Here is a 20,258-nt window from a genome sequence, read left to right as displayed (position 1 = left end):
TAATTGCACAAAAGAGCGATCATCCCGTCAGATGGGTTTATGGACTTAAAACACGCAGATTAGAGCACTGGTAATGTGATAATGCATGTTTCACTGTAATTTAACGCAAGAAAGAATGACAAAAGTGGGGCATTCAGCGCTTAACACAATGCACTATTACACATAGCAGAGAATCACGCAGGCCATTGACCTAACATCCTGGCTTGATTCTCAGACCTAAAGCCGGGTGGAGAGAGACACAGGCATCCATTAAACAGCTTTATGGCTATATTTTCTACTGTTGTAAAGACCTTTAAACTCCTCCCTGATGGAGCAACTGTTTCCATTGGAGTCAACTTCATAAGGTTACTTAAAATCCTGTTCAAATGACCTGGTGTGAACTTGTTTCCGGTGGGCGACAGTGAAATATCAGTAGCACAGGTCCTTGAGCCACGGAAACAATAAAACCCGTTTGTTTGCTTGCAGCAAATTCGTACAATAAATTCAGCGTCTAATCTTGGTTCTTTTGATCGGGTTTTGATCAAGGAAAGATGTGGATGTTAAGTGATTTAATATCTCTTGGCAGCACTCACGTTTGCTCACAGTGCTTCTTTCTGTTCAAGTCGGACGGAGACATTATCAGTTTGTCTGTCCTGGCCGGACAGCTCTGCTGCCTGCTTGGCATTACCCCCCCCCCCCCCCTCGCTCTCCCTCTGCCCTGTTGGCTGTGTCACAGAGAGAGAGTAGGCAGCTCGTTTGCATTGCAATGCCACTGGGACCTTTATTCTGTGCTTGGTAGCTTTTACTTTGCGGTTTGGCTGGTACGTCAACCGCCAACCCTCCCTCGTAGCCCTTCCTCTGTCGCCGTCTCCATCAAAAGCCGATTCCACGCAGTTGGAATAGATTATTTTTCTTACAGTGTGAACAAATCGTTCTTTGTACTAGCCCTCCCCCCCATTGTCTGACGTGACCATGCGGAGTCCTAGCATTTCAGCCCATCTCAAGTTTATCTCTATGATAATGCTATTTGTACTTTATGATTGACATAATTAATTATACTGTACCTGTATGTTGATGTTTTGTTTACTCCAGCAACCCTAATAGGACCAGTCTAAAAACCCAGTTATCCCACAAAGCATGATGTCTGTTACCCCAATGACTACAGTGAGCTGCTGCTCGGTAAACATATATTTTGTGTTGGGTCATATCAAATGGGGTTATGCAAAAGTAACCTTTTTCAAAGTTGACTAGGCCGACTTGCCTGTCCAAGGAAGCCCTATATCTTTCTATAAATGCACAACAATCTCTGTCTGTCCCTCACATATCTCGAAAACCGCCTGACCGATCCGACCGATATACCCATACTAGCCCTTACCCGTTCAAAGATATGAGCTCCGAAATGATGTGCAGTGTGTGGATTATGGGATGTGCACTGTGCACACAGTATATGAGGGATGGAAAGTAACTTTAACTGGTGCTTGCATGCTAATATGTAGGAGCATCAATGTAAGAAATACCCCCCCCCCCCCCCGTGTGTGTGTGTGTGTGTGTGTGTGTGTGTGTGTGTGTGTGTGTGTGGGTTTGTGTGTGATTGTGCATGGCCTGAACAACAGCGCCCCTCCCTTAACATGTGTGGTCACAAAAGGTACTGTAGGCAAAATAGATATAGATACACCATAAAAATGCTATTATACAGCATACGATTTGTGAAAGTGACAAACGGGCTTCACAGTTATGTCAGGTGTGTTCATATGCTGATGGTGATGCGATTTCAGATCAATTGCTCCAGCCACCGAGGAGAAACGCTGAGACAGACAGACAGACAGACAGACAGACAGACAGACACTCACTCACTCAGACATTCGCAAAATCATAGTATAGATATGGGCAAATACTGATGACATCAGGGTACTCCTGATAACCAGTGTTTTATTCTGGTGATTACACTTAAGCTAAAAATCATAAAATGGGTCTTCTTTTGGGAAGATTATCTTGCGGATCAAAACTTGTATCTGCCCTAGAGCTTATTTTGGTCAATAATGAAAATCCAGTGCAAAAATCCCACTTTTGTCGAGACAAACAGGAAGCTACTAGCTTCCTGCTTCCCACTACAGAAATAATATATCTGTAGTCGTATAACTGCACCACTCTATTGGAGAGGCAGCTTTCGGGAAAGCTCCTAAATGCTTTCCCTCACACAGATGAGTCCACTAATCCGAATAATGATCTGTTAAATATTCTTGTTCGATTCTCTCACACTCGCACGCACACACACACACACACACACACGCACGCACACGCACACGCACACGCACACGCACACACACACACACACACACACACACACACACACACACCATTTACCATTTGAGTAGGGCAAAACCCTACCTAATGAATATAAATTACTTTTAGGGTCAATACAAGTACGTTAAATATGATAGCCTATCCAGTGGTGATTGATTGATTGATTGATTGATTGATTGAAGACTTTATTAAAAGTTTGCATAGGAAAAGGTACAGTTTCATGACGGTACAGTTCACTGGTACAAGGTCTACTAAAAGGAGATCCTAGAAAAGACTAAGCTTATTTCCACAGGAAATGAGCTTAGTAGCTTTTCATATTTATTGGACATTTCCCCTTATTATCATATTCATGGTTTCCAAAAAATGTAAGCATTTATAAAGGTAATACAAGCAATGTGTTTGACTCTGCATTGTTTTGAAATTAAATCTTTTTTAAGGTACTGTATACTATCCAGTAGATAGAACTCTCTCTCTCACTCACTCACTCGCTTGCTTGCACGCACGCACACACATGCATGCGCGCGCACACACACACACACACAAAAACACACACACACACACACACACACACACACACACACACACACACACACACACACACACACACACACACACACACACACACACACACACACACACACACACACTATTTCATATACTGTAAAAGCCATTAAAACAGACTGGTCAAATTTGACCATGCATAGACACACTGAAATAACGGGGGTTGGTGATCCTTGCCAGAAACGGTCTATAAGCTTACAGTAATTATGAAGTATTATAAAACTTGGCCTAATAAGTCATTGTTATATGCTTTATGTGTTGATATTTAAGCATTATGAATAATTAGCAGTTTGTATAAATATAATTATACAAGGTTGTAATCCAATTATAATGCATTATAAGTATAGGAAGTGTTAAGGGCATTCCACACAGACATGTCTTTTTCGCACAGAAAAAAACAGACAATTTCATTTTTTTTAAAGAAAACAATGATTCTAAACACGAAAACACTAATAAGCTACCAGTCAGCAAGGTCTATCATATAATAACATAATCTGGGGATGTATAGCAAAAGAAAAAAGAAATGCAAGCCAAAGAGTACACTTTCATGATGTCACTGATTACATGACCCCACAATCAAAGCTCCCGTTTTAGGCAGCACAGAATGGTGGACCTTTTTCTTATTTCCACAACTCTAAGGCACTGTTTCTCAAAGTAGTTTCCAATGACTGTGGGTTCCTTTAGGAAGGTCTAAATTGACTCTTACAAGTCTGTAACTCTGACAGAATACAAATGGAACCAAATGGCATTTGGTTCCATTTGTATACTGTCAGAGTTAATGGAAGACCTTGGAATTTAAGAGTTTGAGAAACACTGCTCTAAGGTATATTAATGACGTAGTTTAATGTTGAAAATGTGTGGTATTCCACTTTAAGCTGTTATTTTGTATGTTGAATAATTACATTCATTATTACAACAGAATGATTCTCAAACAATTTCTCTTTGCTGGTTTTATTTGCGTTCTTACGGCAGCATGACCACACCAGTGAAATGAGCTCTCAAATCCCCAACATGTCCTGTGGGAGGAGGACCCCTTTCCTTTTTCAGTCATTCAGAACATTTTTCTTGCTTTAATCCATGTTGTAGACATAACAGACACAGCCGTTTGCTGTGGCCAGCAGGCATGGATCACACTCGGGTATCAAGAAAGCGACATTCTTTGCTGAAGATTTCTGGCAATATACGTATTAGGGATGGGACGATAAGCGATATTATAGTTTATTGTGATAAAAAACATTCACGATAATCGTATCATGGAGATTTAATTTATCGTGATATCGTCCTCCGTCATGCACTGGGATCAATTCACCTTTTATTTGCCGAGCTGCATATCCGATAACATTTAAACACTCTATAATTGGTAAAAGGTACTTCTAATATATGTACATGATAGTCTTTTTTCCACTCTCTACCAAATGTCTTTGCCTAAAAAATAGCCAATCTACAAGCTCACGACGATGTGAGCTTGTAGGTCGGCTATTTTTTGGCAAATGTTCCGCCCCAGGATGATGGATGGTCACAATAATCATGATATGAAATTGTCATATCGTCCCATCCTTAATACGTATATAATTCTTTGGACATATACTATACTGTATGTAGTTGATAGTTACCTTAATCTAAGGTGTTAAGAAAACCTATCTCAGACCCATCTGAAATATTAATACAAACTAAAAGATTTCTAAATAATAATAATATAAATCCTCAATTGTAAACTGACCGGCTATTGGACAAATATTGTAGATATGACATTGCACAAGTCTCTTGCATCTCAAACACTGCACCAGAATGGCTCATGAACTCAATTGTCAGAAACACAGTGTTGCTTCTTAACCCCTGTCTTTGATTTTATGGATTTGTTCACACGCCTCATACAGTTGGCTTTCTCTGAGATAATCTGCCCTCAAGACAACCCCGCTTTTTTTTATGTTGCTTTCAAAAGTATTGGCTCACAGAGTATTGTCTGAAACCCCCACAATGCCGCCACCTTTACCAGACAACATTCCATTTCATTCACAAACAATAAAACCTCTTTTTTTATCTTCCGTCCAGGCTTTTATCATTCTGCTGACGCCTCCCTGGGATAATATCATCCATGGCAGTTTCACACTTTACTTGCAAGCCGTCAGACCAAATGAATGTGGTTTTGAGACTGAGGGTGCATTGTCTGTCTGTAGTTTGTGGAGCTGATGTGGCTTGGAAGCTGCATGATGTCTGGTGGTTTGAACTTGAGGTTTACAATCGGTTTGTGTGATCTCTGTCCCTGCTGCATAGAGGGGGAGAAGATGTCACTCCTCTGTGCTGTACTGTCTTTTTGGCCATGTTTACACCTGGCATTAACCATTAAACCAAAATAGCAGATCCACTACATTGTGATGCATTGTAAGCTTGTAGATCTGCTAATTTAAGATGATGATGATGATGATGATTATATTGTTGACATTATTACAGTCCAAAATACGGACGGCAGTTTCAAAGTGGTGCATCTTGTATCATGTGTCCAGATATCATTAATCTGGATTACATTTAAACTTGGCATTAAAATGGCCTCCCGGTCGGTATACTCACTGAAGTAAAACATCTCTTCCCCACACAAAATACACATTGCAGCCCTTGTCACTTCCTATAATACTTGCATATTTTTAAGAGAAGACAAGCACTTACACCACTGTTTTCCATACACACTGTCATCTGAGTCTTCTTTTTTATTACAATTAAAAAAAAGAATCTCTGCTAGTTTCAAACATGATCCGAGTGTTGTCTCGCATCTCCTAGTTGAAGTTGCTTGAACATTTATTAAAATTTCTTTCAAGTCGTTTTATGTGAATAGAGACACATTGTTTTACGCACAGCAAAACCCAACTGTCATTTAACTCATTTGGGTAAATCATGTTTACACTGTTAGATTTTAATTATCACTGAGAATTATACTATGCACTTTGTTGCTCACAAAGTTCACGGTTTGGAACTTATTGTGGTTTTAGGTCACAGTTAGATATATTTTTGGTACAGCAGAGAAACCAATTAACTACTTTCCCCATTGTTTATTTTGTAAAACAAGTCCACATTGGCCCATAATGATGATAACATCAGAAACAGCATAAGGAGCATAATTAATGGTCAAATACCAAAATAATATGAACATGTAATTGCTGTTAATTGCTTTAGTGCGATCTGATTCTGCACCGAGAGGCTGCCTTCCTGGCTCCGGTGTTCAACAAACCAGTCTGATCACTTTTTCCTAAAATTATGTCCAAATAATAGTTCTAATAGAATCTTTTCAAAATTAATTATTGCATTCATACAATTACATTATTCAATTCTATTTATTCTGTAGTTTAGGTCACTACAGTATTTGTGCCCAAGGTACTTTTCCCCCCTTTTATTGATCATTAATGGCAAGACTGGAAACAATATGTGAGGCAGGATTCATGTTTTGGGCGAACAAATGAGAATGCAGACCAATTCGCCCAAAACATGAACACTGCCTCACATACGTACGTCCCTGAGGGAATAAAAGCACCGGCTTGTGCACTTACTAGCCTATTATCTTAGCCAATAGACTGTGAAGAAGCTACGGGTAAATGCTTCACTTCAAATGGCCTGCTGTGCTCCCATTTTGATATGGAACATATCATCCTCATTGTGACTGTTTTGTCAACACGTTTCCCATCATAGTCATAATTAACAGGGAAGCTACAGTATATTAACCATATTCACCTGGCGGCCATGAAAATTGCATTGAAACTGGGTGGCAACTGGGGTGGCATTTCATTAACTTAATAAGATGGCCGCCGTGTGAATATGGTCAATTGCTCCTAAACTGGAAACTGATGGCGGGTTTTCAAATTCTTTTGCACTCACCTTTTTCACCTGACATGGTAAAGTACGACTTAACAATTGTTCAACCTATCTTCATATAATTGGTCCTCACTCATTGTTTCAGATACCCGCCTACCAGTGACATCATCGTTAGGAAGATTTTCCTTTTTTATATTTAGATTATTATTATCGCAAGAACAATGGCTTCCATTAACACGGTAACCTTTCAGGAATAGAAAGCCTGCCGTTTCTAATAGCTTGGATTCACCCATCGATGATGTCACTGGTAGGCGGGTTTCTGAACTGCCCACAGCCCTCCTACTATTTTATCATGAACATTAGTAAGGATTATATGAAGATGTGTTGAAAAGTGGTGAAGTCGTCCTTTAACATTTATGGCATTAAATCACAGTTCACATGGACTGAACCAAGACGTTCACAGTTCTAATGTGTACATTACACACCTTAACCAGAGCTGGTTTGTTTAATTGGACCTTAATGAGTCTTGGGGACATCATTTATGTGCATTTGTTTATGAATGGTCATTAACACATCTGGTGCCAACCCCGAGTTTCCCGAGTTTGTATTGATACCAACGCTGTGCCAACCCCGAGTTTCCCGAGTTTGGGCCGTTTTTGGAAAAAAAAATTTTTTTTTTTTCAAAACTTTTTTTTTCAAAAAAAATTTTTGGACCTCCAGAAATGTATTAGGCATGATCGTGATTGCGAAATTGCATGTTTAACCCCCATACCAACCCATTCTTTCAAACATGGCAGCCATGTTTGTTTACATCTGTAGAAAACATAATGGCCCATAAATCATGAATGCCTGAACGGATTTCCAAGCGGATTTTTTTGTTTGAAAGCTGTGAACAGCATCTACACACGTGGTGCATCATCTAGGCATGGGCGTGCACTTTTTACACAATTGCACAATTACATGGAAGTCTATGGTAACCATGGCAACGCGAGACATTGAAGAGAAAAAATCATTGCAACATAAGTGTTAACTGTGCTTCTGTCCACTAGCTTGCTGGAGAGGCCCAGGAGTTGTTCTCTGTGCGCCACGGACCAGTCAGAGCAGCACGCATACTTCCTGCACCGCATATCAGTGAGTATCCTACCAGCTACCACACACACACACACACACACACACACACACACACACACACACACACACACACACACACACACACACACCAGCTGTATCTGTTAACATTGAACTTGAGCCACATAGGATCTAGTGTTTCCAAATCTGATTGATGATTCACAACCCATTGCAACTGAAACCCGTCATAATTATCCATACTCCCCTTGACAGAGCAGGTTACTGATTTGCTTTTTAAGGAGCCTACTTGTTTTTGCAGATGTTACGGGCTCCCATTGGAGTGTTTTTTCCCCCCTGTGATGTGTATTGTGTGTGACATTCTGTGTGAAGACGGCCAGACAACCATCCCAAGACGCCGTCATGTCAGAACGTAGAGAAATGCTTAGCTGTTTTTACCTTGTGTCAGCGCAACACACACACACACACACACGCACACATGCACACACACACACACACACACACACACACACACACACACACACACACACACACACACACACACACACACACACACACACACACACAATGCTCCCTTGGCTGTTGTACTGCTATATTCATCCTAGAATCTGCAAAAGTGGTGGAAATGAATGTGGCATAGTTGGATTTGTGCACTTTGGAGCACTTTTTGCCTTTCAAGCCTTTTCATCTGACGTTAGTCTTTTTTTTTTATCTGAATCATGAATCTTCTTGCCCTGGAGTACAAAAAAAAGTCAGACCAAACTCGCATTTTTGTTCTCTATTCAAGGACAAGCACATAAAATTACGTTTTGTGTGGCTAGTTGCTAATGCCGTTCTGGTTTTTTGGGGTGTTTTTCCTTTTTTTCTTTTGAGGGGTGATCTATCACAGAGAAATGAAAGACTTCATACTCTGTGTTTCTCTGTAGTCACAAGGCCGTCTTTTCCACCGCGCGCGCGCTCTCTCATCCTGATGCTAAAGACAGTCTTTTAACATTAGCGATGGCCAGGCCTCAGCTGGCCACAGCCTGCCTTGAAGTGAAGAAGCTTCGTCCTGCCAAGACTCCACTGAAACACTCACTCACTCTCCCTTCCTCCGATCTGCTATCTGCTATTTCTGCTTCGCTTTCATTCAGACACTAAACTGAAACCTGACACATTTAACTTCTCCAATTCAACGTCTCATCTTTAAACTCCTGCCTCTCCCACTGTTCATCTCTAGGGCTGTCACGATATTGACATTTTATATGATGATTAATTGTCACTCAAATAATTGCGATTAACGGTTTAATTGTGTTTTTGTCGTTGACAATTACATTTCTGTTTGGCTTGTAGGCTTTGAAGTTGCACATGGCAGATATGACGCATAACCTAAATATACAAAGAAATGAAGGACATATTTGACAACTTTACACTTTAAAAAGAACATTGATAGTGGAAATAGACGATCGATCTACAAGCTCACTTGTGAGCTTGTAGATCTGCTATTTCCACAATTTCTTTTACATATACAACATATAACAAAAATTCAACATGTAAACGATTATGACTATTATCCCAAAATAATTGTGATTATGTCAAATAATTGCGATTAGACGATTATGTAATAATTCATCTCCGTCATATCCGGAGATGGCTAATTCGGACCCTGTCTGCAGTGAGCTCTTCTGCCATCCTCCCCCTGCACCCCCTTATCCCCCCCGTCCCACTCTGCCCACCACCACCACCACCTCCGCCCATCCCTCCCTCCCTCTATCTCCCCATGATCATAACTGGCTCCTTGGTCCCATTGTATTACGAAGGGTAATTGCATTTATTAAAGGTTAGGCGAGGAAGAGAAAGAGCCCAGTGAAAAACATAGCCAAGGTTTTTATCTAATCATTTTCAATCAGAGCTTACAGAGGAGGAGGAGGAGGGGGTGGGGGGCAGTGAGGAATTAGCCACGCAGACGGAGCCCCCATGTTAGCAGCAAGCTGCGTTCCCACCGGGATTCAGCTGACATCAGCTCAGCTCTTAACTCTCAAATACCTGGAACGCCCGAGTCGCGTTAGATTTTAACCACTTTAACCATTATAGTATGCTTTAAGTTTAGAAAAATAGCAGATATACAAGCTCACAGCGCGGCACCGAGTGCCGCGCTGCGAGCTTGTAGATCTGCTATTTTTGAAAAATCGTGAAAATGTGTGCAATATCTTTGACCCGATCTTTGACCCGACTTCTAAATCCTTCCTCTAAATCAGTGGTTCTCAAACTTTTTCTTGTCAAGGACCCCCAAAATTACAGGTATTTAGCCACGGACCCCCATCTCAAAATATGTTGTTCCAGGGACCCCCCAGAAGCAAATATTTGAGTTACAAATGTTTGCTTTTAAATAGATACATTCAAAGACTTGCGAAGAAAAATCATGATTTTTCAAAAATAGTAGATCTTCAAGCTCATGAGCTTGTATATCTGCTATTTTTCAATAGTTATAGCAGTCAATAATCCTAGGCCTAAATGGGTTAAGACCTGAGATCTCCTACTCGGGTCACCGCAGAGTCCTGTCAAGATTCAATAAAATGATAGAGATATATCTAGGAGTTTAAACGAATGAGTACATTATTCCCACCTGTGGTTCTTCATATTTGGTTGCACCTTAGAATTTCTGTGAAACTATTGTGAGATCTGTGAAAGCATATCTCGGGTACACAAAAGTGGAGGTATGGGTTTTCTTGAGAGTTTATGAAAGTTCCCATTTTAAAATTGAGCTGACAAAGATGAGAGATAAATAACGCCAGAAAAATTAGTCTGGACAAGGAGGTGTTAAGGAGGTGGTTCTGTATTCATTATGTTATATTTGATACAATTTTCAATTTAGGCATTTTGCAGATGCTCTTAATCCAGAGCAATTTACAATAGCAAGGTAAATACATCAATACATCAATCAATGTATGTACCTGACTGTACATGATACAGTCTGTGATTTGTAGACTCTAGACTGGCTTGTATTTTTGTCCTCTTTGGTTAAATCAAGCATGAGTTTATGCTTGGTATAAAAATATGAGTAAAATGCTTCAACTAATTTCTGTATTTTTGGAACAATGTTATATTAATAAAATATCAATGGGATTTTTGAATGGGAAAATGTCTTTATGACCCTGGTTCTTGGCTTTGACGTCCAGACATGGGCACTCTAATATTGCATACAATTCATAACAACCACATGGTAATATATTTAGAAACAGAAAAAATGCCTGTCCATTCGGGACCAAACTTACAGAACACTGGACCCATCAGTGCCAGATTGTGCACACTGCCAATGGGCCAAGGGAGTAAATCCCTGAATATTTGTCACATGTGTTTTACTTTGTGAAACATTTTACTTTAATTTTGTCCTGGAAGTCGTAATGGGCTGACATTATGTCCAATTATGGGGTCTAACTAGAAAGATGCAATTCTGGGAAATTGCAAGTGTGGTTGCCGTGACGCGAGTCACACTTGCAAATGAATTCCGTCTTACCATTAGAATTTTCCCCATTCATGTCAACGGGGAAAATGTATTCACTAATACATGAATGGCCATATATGGAGATTTCTGTGTCAGTCCTTGTCCCTTTTATGCCCATATATGGAGATCCCTGATGTCTTGAATATTAAGCCCATATCTTGGACAAGTACTATAGTCTGGTTGCACTATTAGGGCAACCACACTAATTACGCTGTGACTTCGCTGTGGATGTCTGATGTCATAGTACTGACGTCATAGACCGTGATGTCATAGTACTGACCGCATGACGTCACAGAGACACTGGTAAGCCATGCCGTTATAAAAACACAATATGTGCTCTCGACACCGTCAAGTATTTGACAGTTTAGTGTTGTGCGCATATGAGCAACATGGGTTTCATACTTGAGGGTTAATTTCGCAGACTTAAATGAACATTTGAGATTCTACTGTGTACACAACATGCCTAATTTGTTTATCCACTTAAATGTTATACCACATGTATCTTTCTCTCTCTCTCTCTCTCTCTCTCTCTCTCTCTCTCTCTCTCTCTCTCTCTCTCTCTCTCTCTCTCTGTCTTTCACACACGGTTTAATCTAAAACTCTAGCATTCACATCCTTGAAGCCGCGATGCAATTGGATTTTCCTCGTTCCGCTAATTAGTTCCTCTCCAGGCATGAAGTTTGAATTTGGTGTCACTGCAGGTATCAATCAGTACTGTGAAATGCACCACCAACCCAAAAAACACCCTGCTGGCATGTGGCATTTTTTGGTGAGAAAATCAGCTTTTTGTTCTCTGTTCATGTTCCGGTTCTTTGGCAGATCTCAACAACACACAATGACAGCATTGAGAGGGGCCCTGGAAACGGATGAAAGCAAACTACAGTAATAAGAAGCAGCAGATACCCCCCACCCCCTCGACACATGAGGGGAGCGATTCTCTCGGCAGAAAATAAAAATGAATTGTACTAGTGGAGGAGAGGACACTGATTGCAATCTGCCAGGGCGCAAACAGTGTTGCACTGTGGCGAGCAGTTAAAAGGGCAATTGTCTCCGATGGGAGCCAGTGGGTGGGCGGATTTGGAAAGTCCTGTAAATAGGTGTTGATTATAATAAGTCAGGGTCGCTCCTTCCCAGAATAGAGGAGGAAGTGGTGGTTTCTCCAAAAGGGAGTAAATCCGTTTATCCGTCTTCTGTGGAGTTTGCAACCTCAGCTCTTCCGGAAAGCGGGGCATCACCCAGATGCCTTGTTTGACAACAAACCAAGCTTTGACATGGGATTTTGAACTAATGACTGTCGTCTTCTCGTGCACTCGTGGTCATTCCGTGGATGTCAGCAAGGAGTAACGCTACACTCGGGGCAGATGACGTCAATGTTGCCTTGATGCAAGTTGCCTAATTGTGAAAACGTCTCTGGAATAAATATATGACAGCCAAGCAAGTCCTCCTCAATGTCCTTGGCTTTGCTATAAACGACATTAACATGTCCCCACACATCTTCACTGTAACATTCAACCCTACGCACTATGTCCATTTGGATGTCAGTAGCAATGCACACATGATGCCGCAGTTCACCAGGCATAAGATCTCACATCTCTTTCCCAGAAAAACATTTACTTTCCTAAACGTGTTACTTTAATCGAAGTCTCCTGTTGCAGCCATCACATTTATATTACGATTCAATATCGTGCGTGGTAATGATGCCCGATGACAGAAATATGAAGACAGAAGAAAGCAACATGCCGGGTGATGCTCGGGGCCAGTAGAGGGACAGCACATTTGCACCCACGCCACACCACAGGAACTCATGCTGATTACTGTCAAGCCTCAAATTACAAGCCTCCGAAGGCTAACGTCTTCTTCTTCAATGTAAGCCCCATTCCCCCCATCCCTCCATCCCGTCATCAAGAATGAGAAGATTAGGGAAAATAAGTTGAGTTCCGTCGACTTGATGCAACATGGTCCTAACTCATTTTGAATAATGCACTCTAGGGTTTTACTATACCGTTAATTTCACCCGAAAACCAAAGATCAAACGGAACCTTTTCATTCTGAAGGGATTTATCCCCTATTTACTTCTCTTTCATTTCATTTAGTCTTCACTCTATTGTCTTTTATGTCATCCTTGATCCTATGATTTCACTACGTTTTTTTCTTTTTTCATTTCATGGGGGAACGGGGTTGCGTGCAGCAAACAATTCTTTTTTCCCTTTAACTTCTCCAGTTTCCTCTCTGTAAGTCTCACACACTGGCATCCTAATTTCATTTGATCCTCTAAAGTCTTCATGTGGACTTGACATTATATTGTGGCCGGCGAGGATGTGTGCCTTCAGCGTTGATAGGAAAAATAAGGCCCGATTTTGGAGAAGGGGGGAAAAAACTGAAATCTTCTCCATCCATTGAAAAATTTCCGTGACCATAATTTGATTACAGGGCAGTAGTTGTAATGTAATCAACACGCTTCCTGCTGCGGTAGTGGGCTGCCTGTTAAAAGTGAAGTGGGTGGGTTGGCGACACAAGAGGCCTCACATGCGCTGGCCTCTTTTTTAAAGAATGCCCCTCTTTGTTGTGTGCAGATCTATCGTTCCGTTTCTCATCTCCCCCCCCTCCTCCCCCCTGCTCTTCTTCCCACTCAGGTCCTCTGAAGACGGACAGCTTCGCTGACAAGAGGCCTCTCCTGGGGGTGTGCAAGAGCACGGGGTCCTCTGGGTGAGTACACACAGTGCACAGTGCAGCCTACATCAGTCTCTGCGTCAACAGGCCCTTCAGAGTGTGTTTCTGTCATTGTGGTTGTAATCGTAAGCAGTTGATGACTTTCTTCACGGTATATCTGAGACGGGGGAAGTGATGTGCTGCAGAGAGTGACAGTAGTACCCTTCTTTACTTGCGGTCATAAGTGGAACCTAAAGTGCTTCTGCAGAGCCGAGCATTCCCTCATTAAAGGAAATTGACATAATTTGTATTGTTCTTTGGAGTCATGGAGTCCATTAGCACTATAGAATCCAAGTTTGATTATTTATGTAACGGAGTCAAAGTAATGTACGTCATATGCATTTATTTTTATTTGGTGGTTAGTTTTGATATCCTGCAACTCACTAAATAGCAGCTACATCTGGTCATTGTATTTCTTTGCTGGCCTCTGGTCAGTTATTAATTATAGTTGATCTCAGAATCATACTCAACATGGCAGGTGACTGTGGAGCAATGCTACGCATGCGTGACTCCCAATGTTCTGCTTCAAAGCCATTATCATTCTTATATATATATATATATATATATATATATACACACGCACGCACGCACGCGCACACACACACACATTGTACGGGTTCCTAACACCAAATCAAATGGCTTCAGATCTGAGCCAAATATCCTGCATGATACATGTCTGAAGGCTGTCCTAGACGGGAGTCTTCAAATTAACTTTGACCTTGTCTACTCTTCACTGGCAATGTGTTAAAGCCCAGTTCAGATCAAAGATGTGCAACAAGACAAAATGTTTTAGATTGTGAGGGTAGTTACAGCGGTGGAGCGAGAATGTCTCAAATCTGCTGATGTCGTCTCCATGGCAAATCACAATGGCAATCAAGAGCACATACACATACTGTAACACGTCAAATTGCAGAACTTTAGAATTTTGCATTTTTGTTCGTTGCTTTGATGTGTAATATATTCTTTTGCAAGGAGTCGGCAGTTTCATTTTGTGTCGTTGTGAATCTTTGATCTGAACTGGCCTTCAGTGCTTGACATTGAGCCAGAGGGTTAAGCAGTAGTTGTAGGATGTTACTAGTAGGGAAAGCACACACTCCGAATCTACAGCAGGGCTATTCAACTAAATTGTTCAGGGGGCCGCTTTGTCAGATATCATGTACACCTTGACACAGTGCTCTACCACATTTTCACAACATTGCAAAAGTAGCATACTTTTCATGCTTAAATGCTTAATTTCTATAAACTTGCTTTCTTGTTTAGAACCTAGCCTTGCTACATCACATTAGTGATGAGTCTCATTTCTCTCTCCAAAAGCCCTATATATGCTGGATACTGTATATATTTATGAAAATCGTCTGAGGGCTACGCCAACTTCATTGGCGGGACGGATTTGGCCCGCGGGCTCAGCCGGGCTGCCAGTTGAATAGCACTGATCTACAGTACCTCCGCGTGGTCGTGGAGATATGCTACTGTGTTTTCAATGGATGAAAAATGTCTGCAGGCCACACTACGTAGTACATACGGTATATAGCACAACATAGTAGAACACACGACTGATTGAGTATGGTGCAAAAATTGGAGCAGCAAAGTTTGCTGCCGCAGTATGTCAAGGCAGAGTGGCAGCCAACCAGAAGCATGCTGTGGTCAGAAATAGGCTTGAACTAGGCGTTCAAATAAAAGCGACATGGCTGTTTCATATGTCATATGCACACCCGTTTAGCAGCATAACGCAACGGTAGGCATCACTGACGCTACTGGTTTAAATTTAGCATTACATGGCATGGTTTCAGGTGAGACATAGGACATCTGTGGGTCTAACATGGTGTAGTTTCAGGCGTAGGATCTCTTCAGTGGACTCGAAGATGTGCGTGGCGGCTTGTAGGAGAACCAAGGGACAATTCAAACTAAAGTACCCCTTATGTGCTAATGGAATGTCCAATAATCTTGACATTTAGTAGTAATAAAGCAGGGGGTACAAAAGCAGGGGGTACATACTCTTAGTGACTATGTGGTGCACATTCTCAGTGCATGTGAAGGCCTGTAATTTTCGGCTCATAACAAGAAGCATCAAAGGACAGCCCTCACCTGCATATGAACCCTTCACACGCGCTCAAACTGGATCTGAGCCAGTGGGCAGAGACATGGACTCAATGGAGCTTTAAGCCTAAGTCATACTTTGTCACACATTTTTTCACGCAAAAGCTTTTCAGTAGAAAATCAAGCATTTTTTCGTTGGGGCTGGAAAACAGATTTTTTTTAGGAAATCTGTTATTTTCATTGAGCGACATCATGGCTGTTTGCCGAAGTATAAATTAGGCTTTAGTGGCGCTGGTGTGAAAGGGGGGGAAAGAAGGGACAGATGCTGGGGCTAAGAGGGGACATTAAACAGATGCACGGTCCCCTGGGAGGCACAGAGCCTGGATTGGGAACGCCATTCCTGACCTGCTAGAAAGAGAGACGGATCCCAAAGGCGTCTGTCTTCCATACCCAGCCCATACCCTCCCTTCTTCTCCCTCCTCGTCCACCGCCGCCTCCTCCTTTCCCTGCTCCCTTTCCTTCTGCTCCTCTTCCAGAGCAGCACAGAATTTAACTTGATATTTCCTCCCCGGGAAATGAAATAAGGAAGTCTGTCTTCAGCTGGGCTTTGATGGAGACCACCTTCCTTCCCCTCCAGTGTGTTTTCCAGGGTCTGCTGTCTCTGACGCCGTGGCGTGGCCGTTGTCTCTGCTTTCGCTATGTCCTCAGTGAAACAGAGACAGGCAGGGTCTTGACGGTTTGGCACAGTGCTCGGCGCTAATGCTGAAAACATGCCCCGCGTTGAAAAGCAGAAAGCCTCTGACCTCTGGCTGAATGGCACAGCCTGGGCCTTCCCCCTACACAAGTGTTTGGTAAATAACGCTACATTCAAACACAGGGAGGAAAAAAGCCTCCGGGTGCGGCGCAGTACTTTCCATTGGGCTGGTTCATAAACTTACTAAGGTCCTCACACAATTTTTAGCATATAATCATTTTGAAATAACAGCTTTTGTCAACCACCAAAAAGGATGCCGTCCTGACACTTAAATGGAAAACAGATTGGAGTCTTGGCCGCTACAGCCGTGCTGGTTTAGAAGTTGGTTCAGTCAGCTCTAGGCTTAGATTACAAGATTTGCAAATTAAAGGAAAACCAGAAAGGGGAAAAAGCATGTGCGCTGAAGCCCTGTACTTGTGGACTTCCAGCCAGGCACACTCAACATAATTTTATCAATGGAAAGGATTATGCGTTAAGTCCAAACAATGTATGGATCCAGTGATTTTCCTGACAGCAAAGCTACATATGCATCTCTTTCACGCTCTGCACCAGTGCCAGTAGGCTTTGGGAATTAGCAAAGAATGCTGGTGCCATTGCAAGCCCCGGTGTGTCTCCTCACGTATCTGGAAAGGATTTGCGTTTCCTACCCGTACCCACTGTTGTTATTATTTTCTTTTGTTTTAATTATGTCCGCAGGTATTAAAATTCTGCACAGCTTTAAGGCTGCCCTTTGTGAGATGAATGCAAATCATATGGGCAAGGCGGAGGCGATGGGACCGTTTGTGGGCGTTTCAGAGCACACACACTTCTAGGGTAAAAGTTCAGTGCTGAAGAAGAAGCATGTTTTTGTTCTCCGGGGTTTGGGAGCGAGTCTATTGGATTGAAGGCAGGGAACTGTCAGTGGAGACCCTGACATTTCCAACCTCCAGCCAGCCCCCCCCCCCCCCTCCCTCCCCTCACAACATCTCCAGATGCTGAGAGGATGTGGTCCTGTCTTTTTACTTTGAACCAATATAGTCCTCTGTCACTGTGGAGATTACTACTGGATTTGTTATTGCGGTGGTTCCGGCCGACGCACATGGAGACTCTGGGCTGATGTCATGGTCACTATGACGACCTCAGATACTCCCGCTTGTAGGGCTCTGCCTATCAGCAGCCTTGTGTCTGATCTTTGGGAATCGGTTTTGCGGCTGTCACCCCCGATTCACCTCTGTTTTATTAAGTGACCACCCTCAATTAGTTATTTATTATGACTACTGTGGTGACTACTGACATTCATTTTTACAATCTCTGAGATAACTCTGAGAAGTCTGACTTCATAGAATATAATGCCAGCATTTTATAGGTCTGTATTTCATGCCTCAAATATATTTTGATTAGAATTTTTAGGTTTGCATATAATTTCACTTTTAAAATCTTTAAAATTATGAGACATTTTGAAAACGTTATCATTTTTCTACATTAATTATATTGTATACTTACAATATATTTAAAGTCTGCTTTTTGTTTTCCAACAACACAGTATAGTAGTGTAACCTAATAAGTAATTTAATAAGTAGTTACATTGTTTATTTCATTAAAATAATGCTGTTAATACTGAATGGGATGTACAGGTTGGAGCCTCAAAAGTCAACACACTCTTAAAAGGATTTCCACACAGTAGCCTACTAATTATCCTCATTGATATGCCCTCCATCCATTATGCAAGCATACTGTGTGATAGAATATCTAGCCTTTTTTTGCCCCAGATTGACCAGAGAATGGAGGAAGTAATACCCACAATGAACAAAGGCAAACCCCTCCAAAAACATACATGTACGACATACATAATGTATACATAATGTCATGTGCCTTATTGTCTTTATACAAAGCTGCTTTAAGTTCCGTTGTCACCTAATGCCTGGTCATTAATTACAGTGTCGCAAGCAACAAATTCCTCTCAATCCATACAACACTTTCGAAGCGGCTTAGTTGCGAAAGCCTATTGTGGTGCTAAGCCTTTGCTTTTCGGTGCATTTTCACGACAGGTTAACTGCGTGGAGCTGAGGTATCCCATCCTTTTACAGTGTATTAAATGGAAATCACAGAGTGTTTGAATAAAAAGAGCCACCAGATTAAGGGGATTAGGAGAAGTGACGCTTTTAAACCAGCACAAGGCCATGGTACTCTTTCCCCCTGTAACACCATGATCCCTGTAGCCATTCCAGCTGCACATATATATGACTGATATATCGGACTGGACGATATATCAGACATTATTTGACTTTTTGTGGCGACGTCGGTATGTGTGTAAAATAGACCCCTGATCTTTTTGTCACACTCTTAAAATCCTTGAAACATTGTCGTGACTCTGAACCCGGTGTCTCTATTTGGGCATGTCATTATAATGAACATAATGAAACTTTAATCAAATAAAGTTTGTATTTTTTAATTGATTTCCAGATTTGACTAAATATCGTTCAAAACATCGGTAATCGTTGGTCTTGGACTCTCCAAAATTGGGATTTGCATCAGACCCATACGTCTGGCATCGGTCAGGCTCTACAAGCTACACAGTCACAGAGAGAAGCCCATGACACAGGGACATACAGTAGGGCAGATATGGCTAGATATGGCATTAGACATTAGACGTAGCTGGAAGCTACGTCTAATGATTGAATTGGCATTAATGACTCACTTGGGGGTTCTGTGGGTTACAAACATCTGGATGACTTCAGACATGTTTTTACTCTTTGTACTCAAAAACGTGTCCTCGTGCAGTCTCACCGAATGTGTGTGTGTGCGCGTGTGTGTGTGTGTGCGCATGCTTGCACGCACCGCTTGCAACCAGCATGGGGCTCACACAGCAAGACAACGCGTAGACAGGGGTATGATCTTTTCCTGCTGGTCTTCAAAGTGAGAGGTTTGTCTTCAATTTGTGGGCGAGAATGTCATGTTCTCTTTTGAAAAAAGGGTTTTGAGGAAATCATTCTTGGAATCTTTTGTCATTCACGTCTGTGGAAATGGGAATGGCTGTAATCTGGTCTTAAACTTTTTTTGGGCGCCCACACACACACACACACACACACACACACACACACACACACGTGTATATATACATACTGCATAGGCAGGGCAGTTTTCAGACTTCATTCTGAGGCGTTTATTTTGACTTGCATGTCTGTTTTGTGTCTGTCGAAAATGTGTTCTGCCTCGCCAGTTTTCCCCCTTCAAATAGGAAGTCAAATTAAAGTCGGTAGTACTGGAAGTGGTGCGTATAAACACAGTCCGACAGGCTGAATGATTTGTAATGACTTTTCAGACCTTTACCACAGCCCTTACCATTCCACACTGTGGGGCCCGCATGGTCAAAGCCATTCATATATCATTGTCTTAGAAGATTTTGAAAATTTCTTTCCTCATCGAGATTACGCTAGTTTTCGTGCCCTTGTAATTTTTCCTCTGATATCTGGGTAAAAAGAAATGCTGCAAGTTAAGCAGAAACGAGTTAAATAAGTACTCAAGTAGTTCTCTAGAACAGCGATTCCAAAACATTTTAGCCCG

At 41.8% G+C, this 20,258-nt stretch overlaps 1 protein-coding gene across 2 annotated transcripts in view; it reads left to right on the top strand.

Annotated features, from left to right (window-relative positions):
- The window catches only part of bcas3 (BCAS3 microtubule associated cell migration factor), a 417,558-nt gene that overhangs the window by 11,766 nt on the left and 385,534 nt on the right, over positions 1–20,258 (top strand). For both annotated transcript variants that reach the window (XM_080732380.1, XM_080732379.1), the window contains exons 6-7: positions 7,695–7,776; positions 13,849–13,921. In XM_080732380.1, coding sequence (XP_080588506.1) covers positions 7,695–7,776; positions 13,849–13,921 — 155 coding nt within the window. The remainder of the gene's footprint in view (positions 1–7,694; positions 7,777–13,848; positions 13,922–20,258) is intronic.

Source organism: Nannobrachium achirus (genome assembly GCF_963921795.1).
Source record: "Nannobrachium achirus genome assembly, chromosome: 8".
NCBI classification, from domain to species: Eukaryota; Metazoa; Chordata; class Actinopteri; order Myctophiformes; family Myctophidae; genus Nannobrachium; species Nannobrachium achirus.
This window is presented reverse-complemented; position numbering and strand designations above follow the sequence as displayed.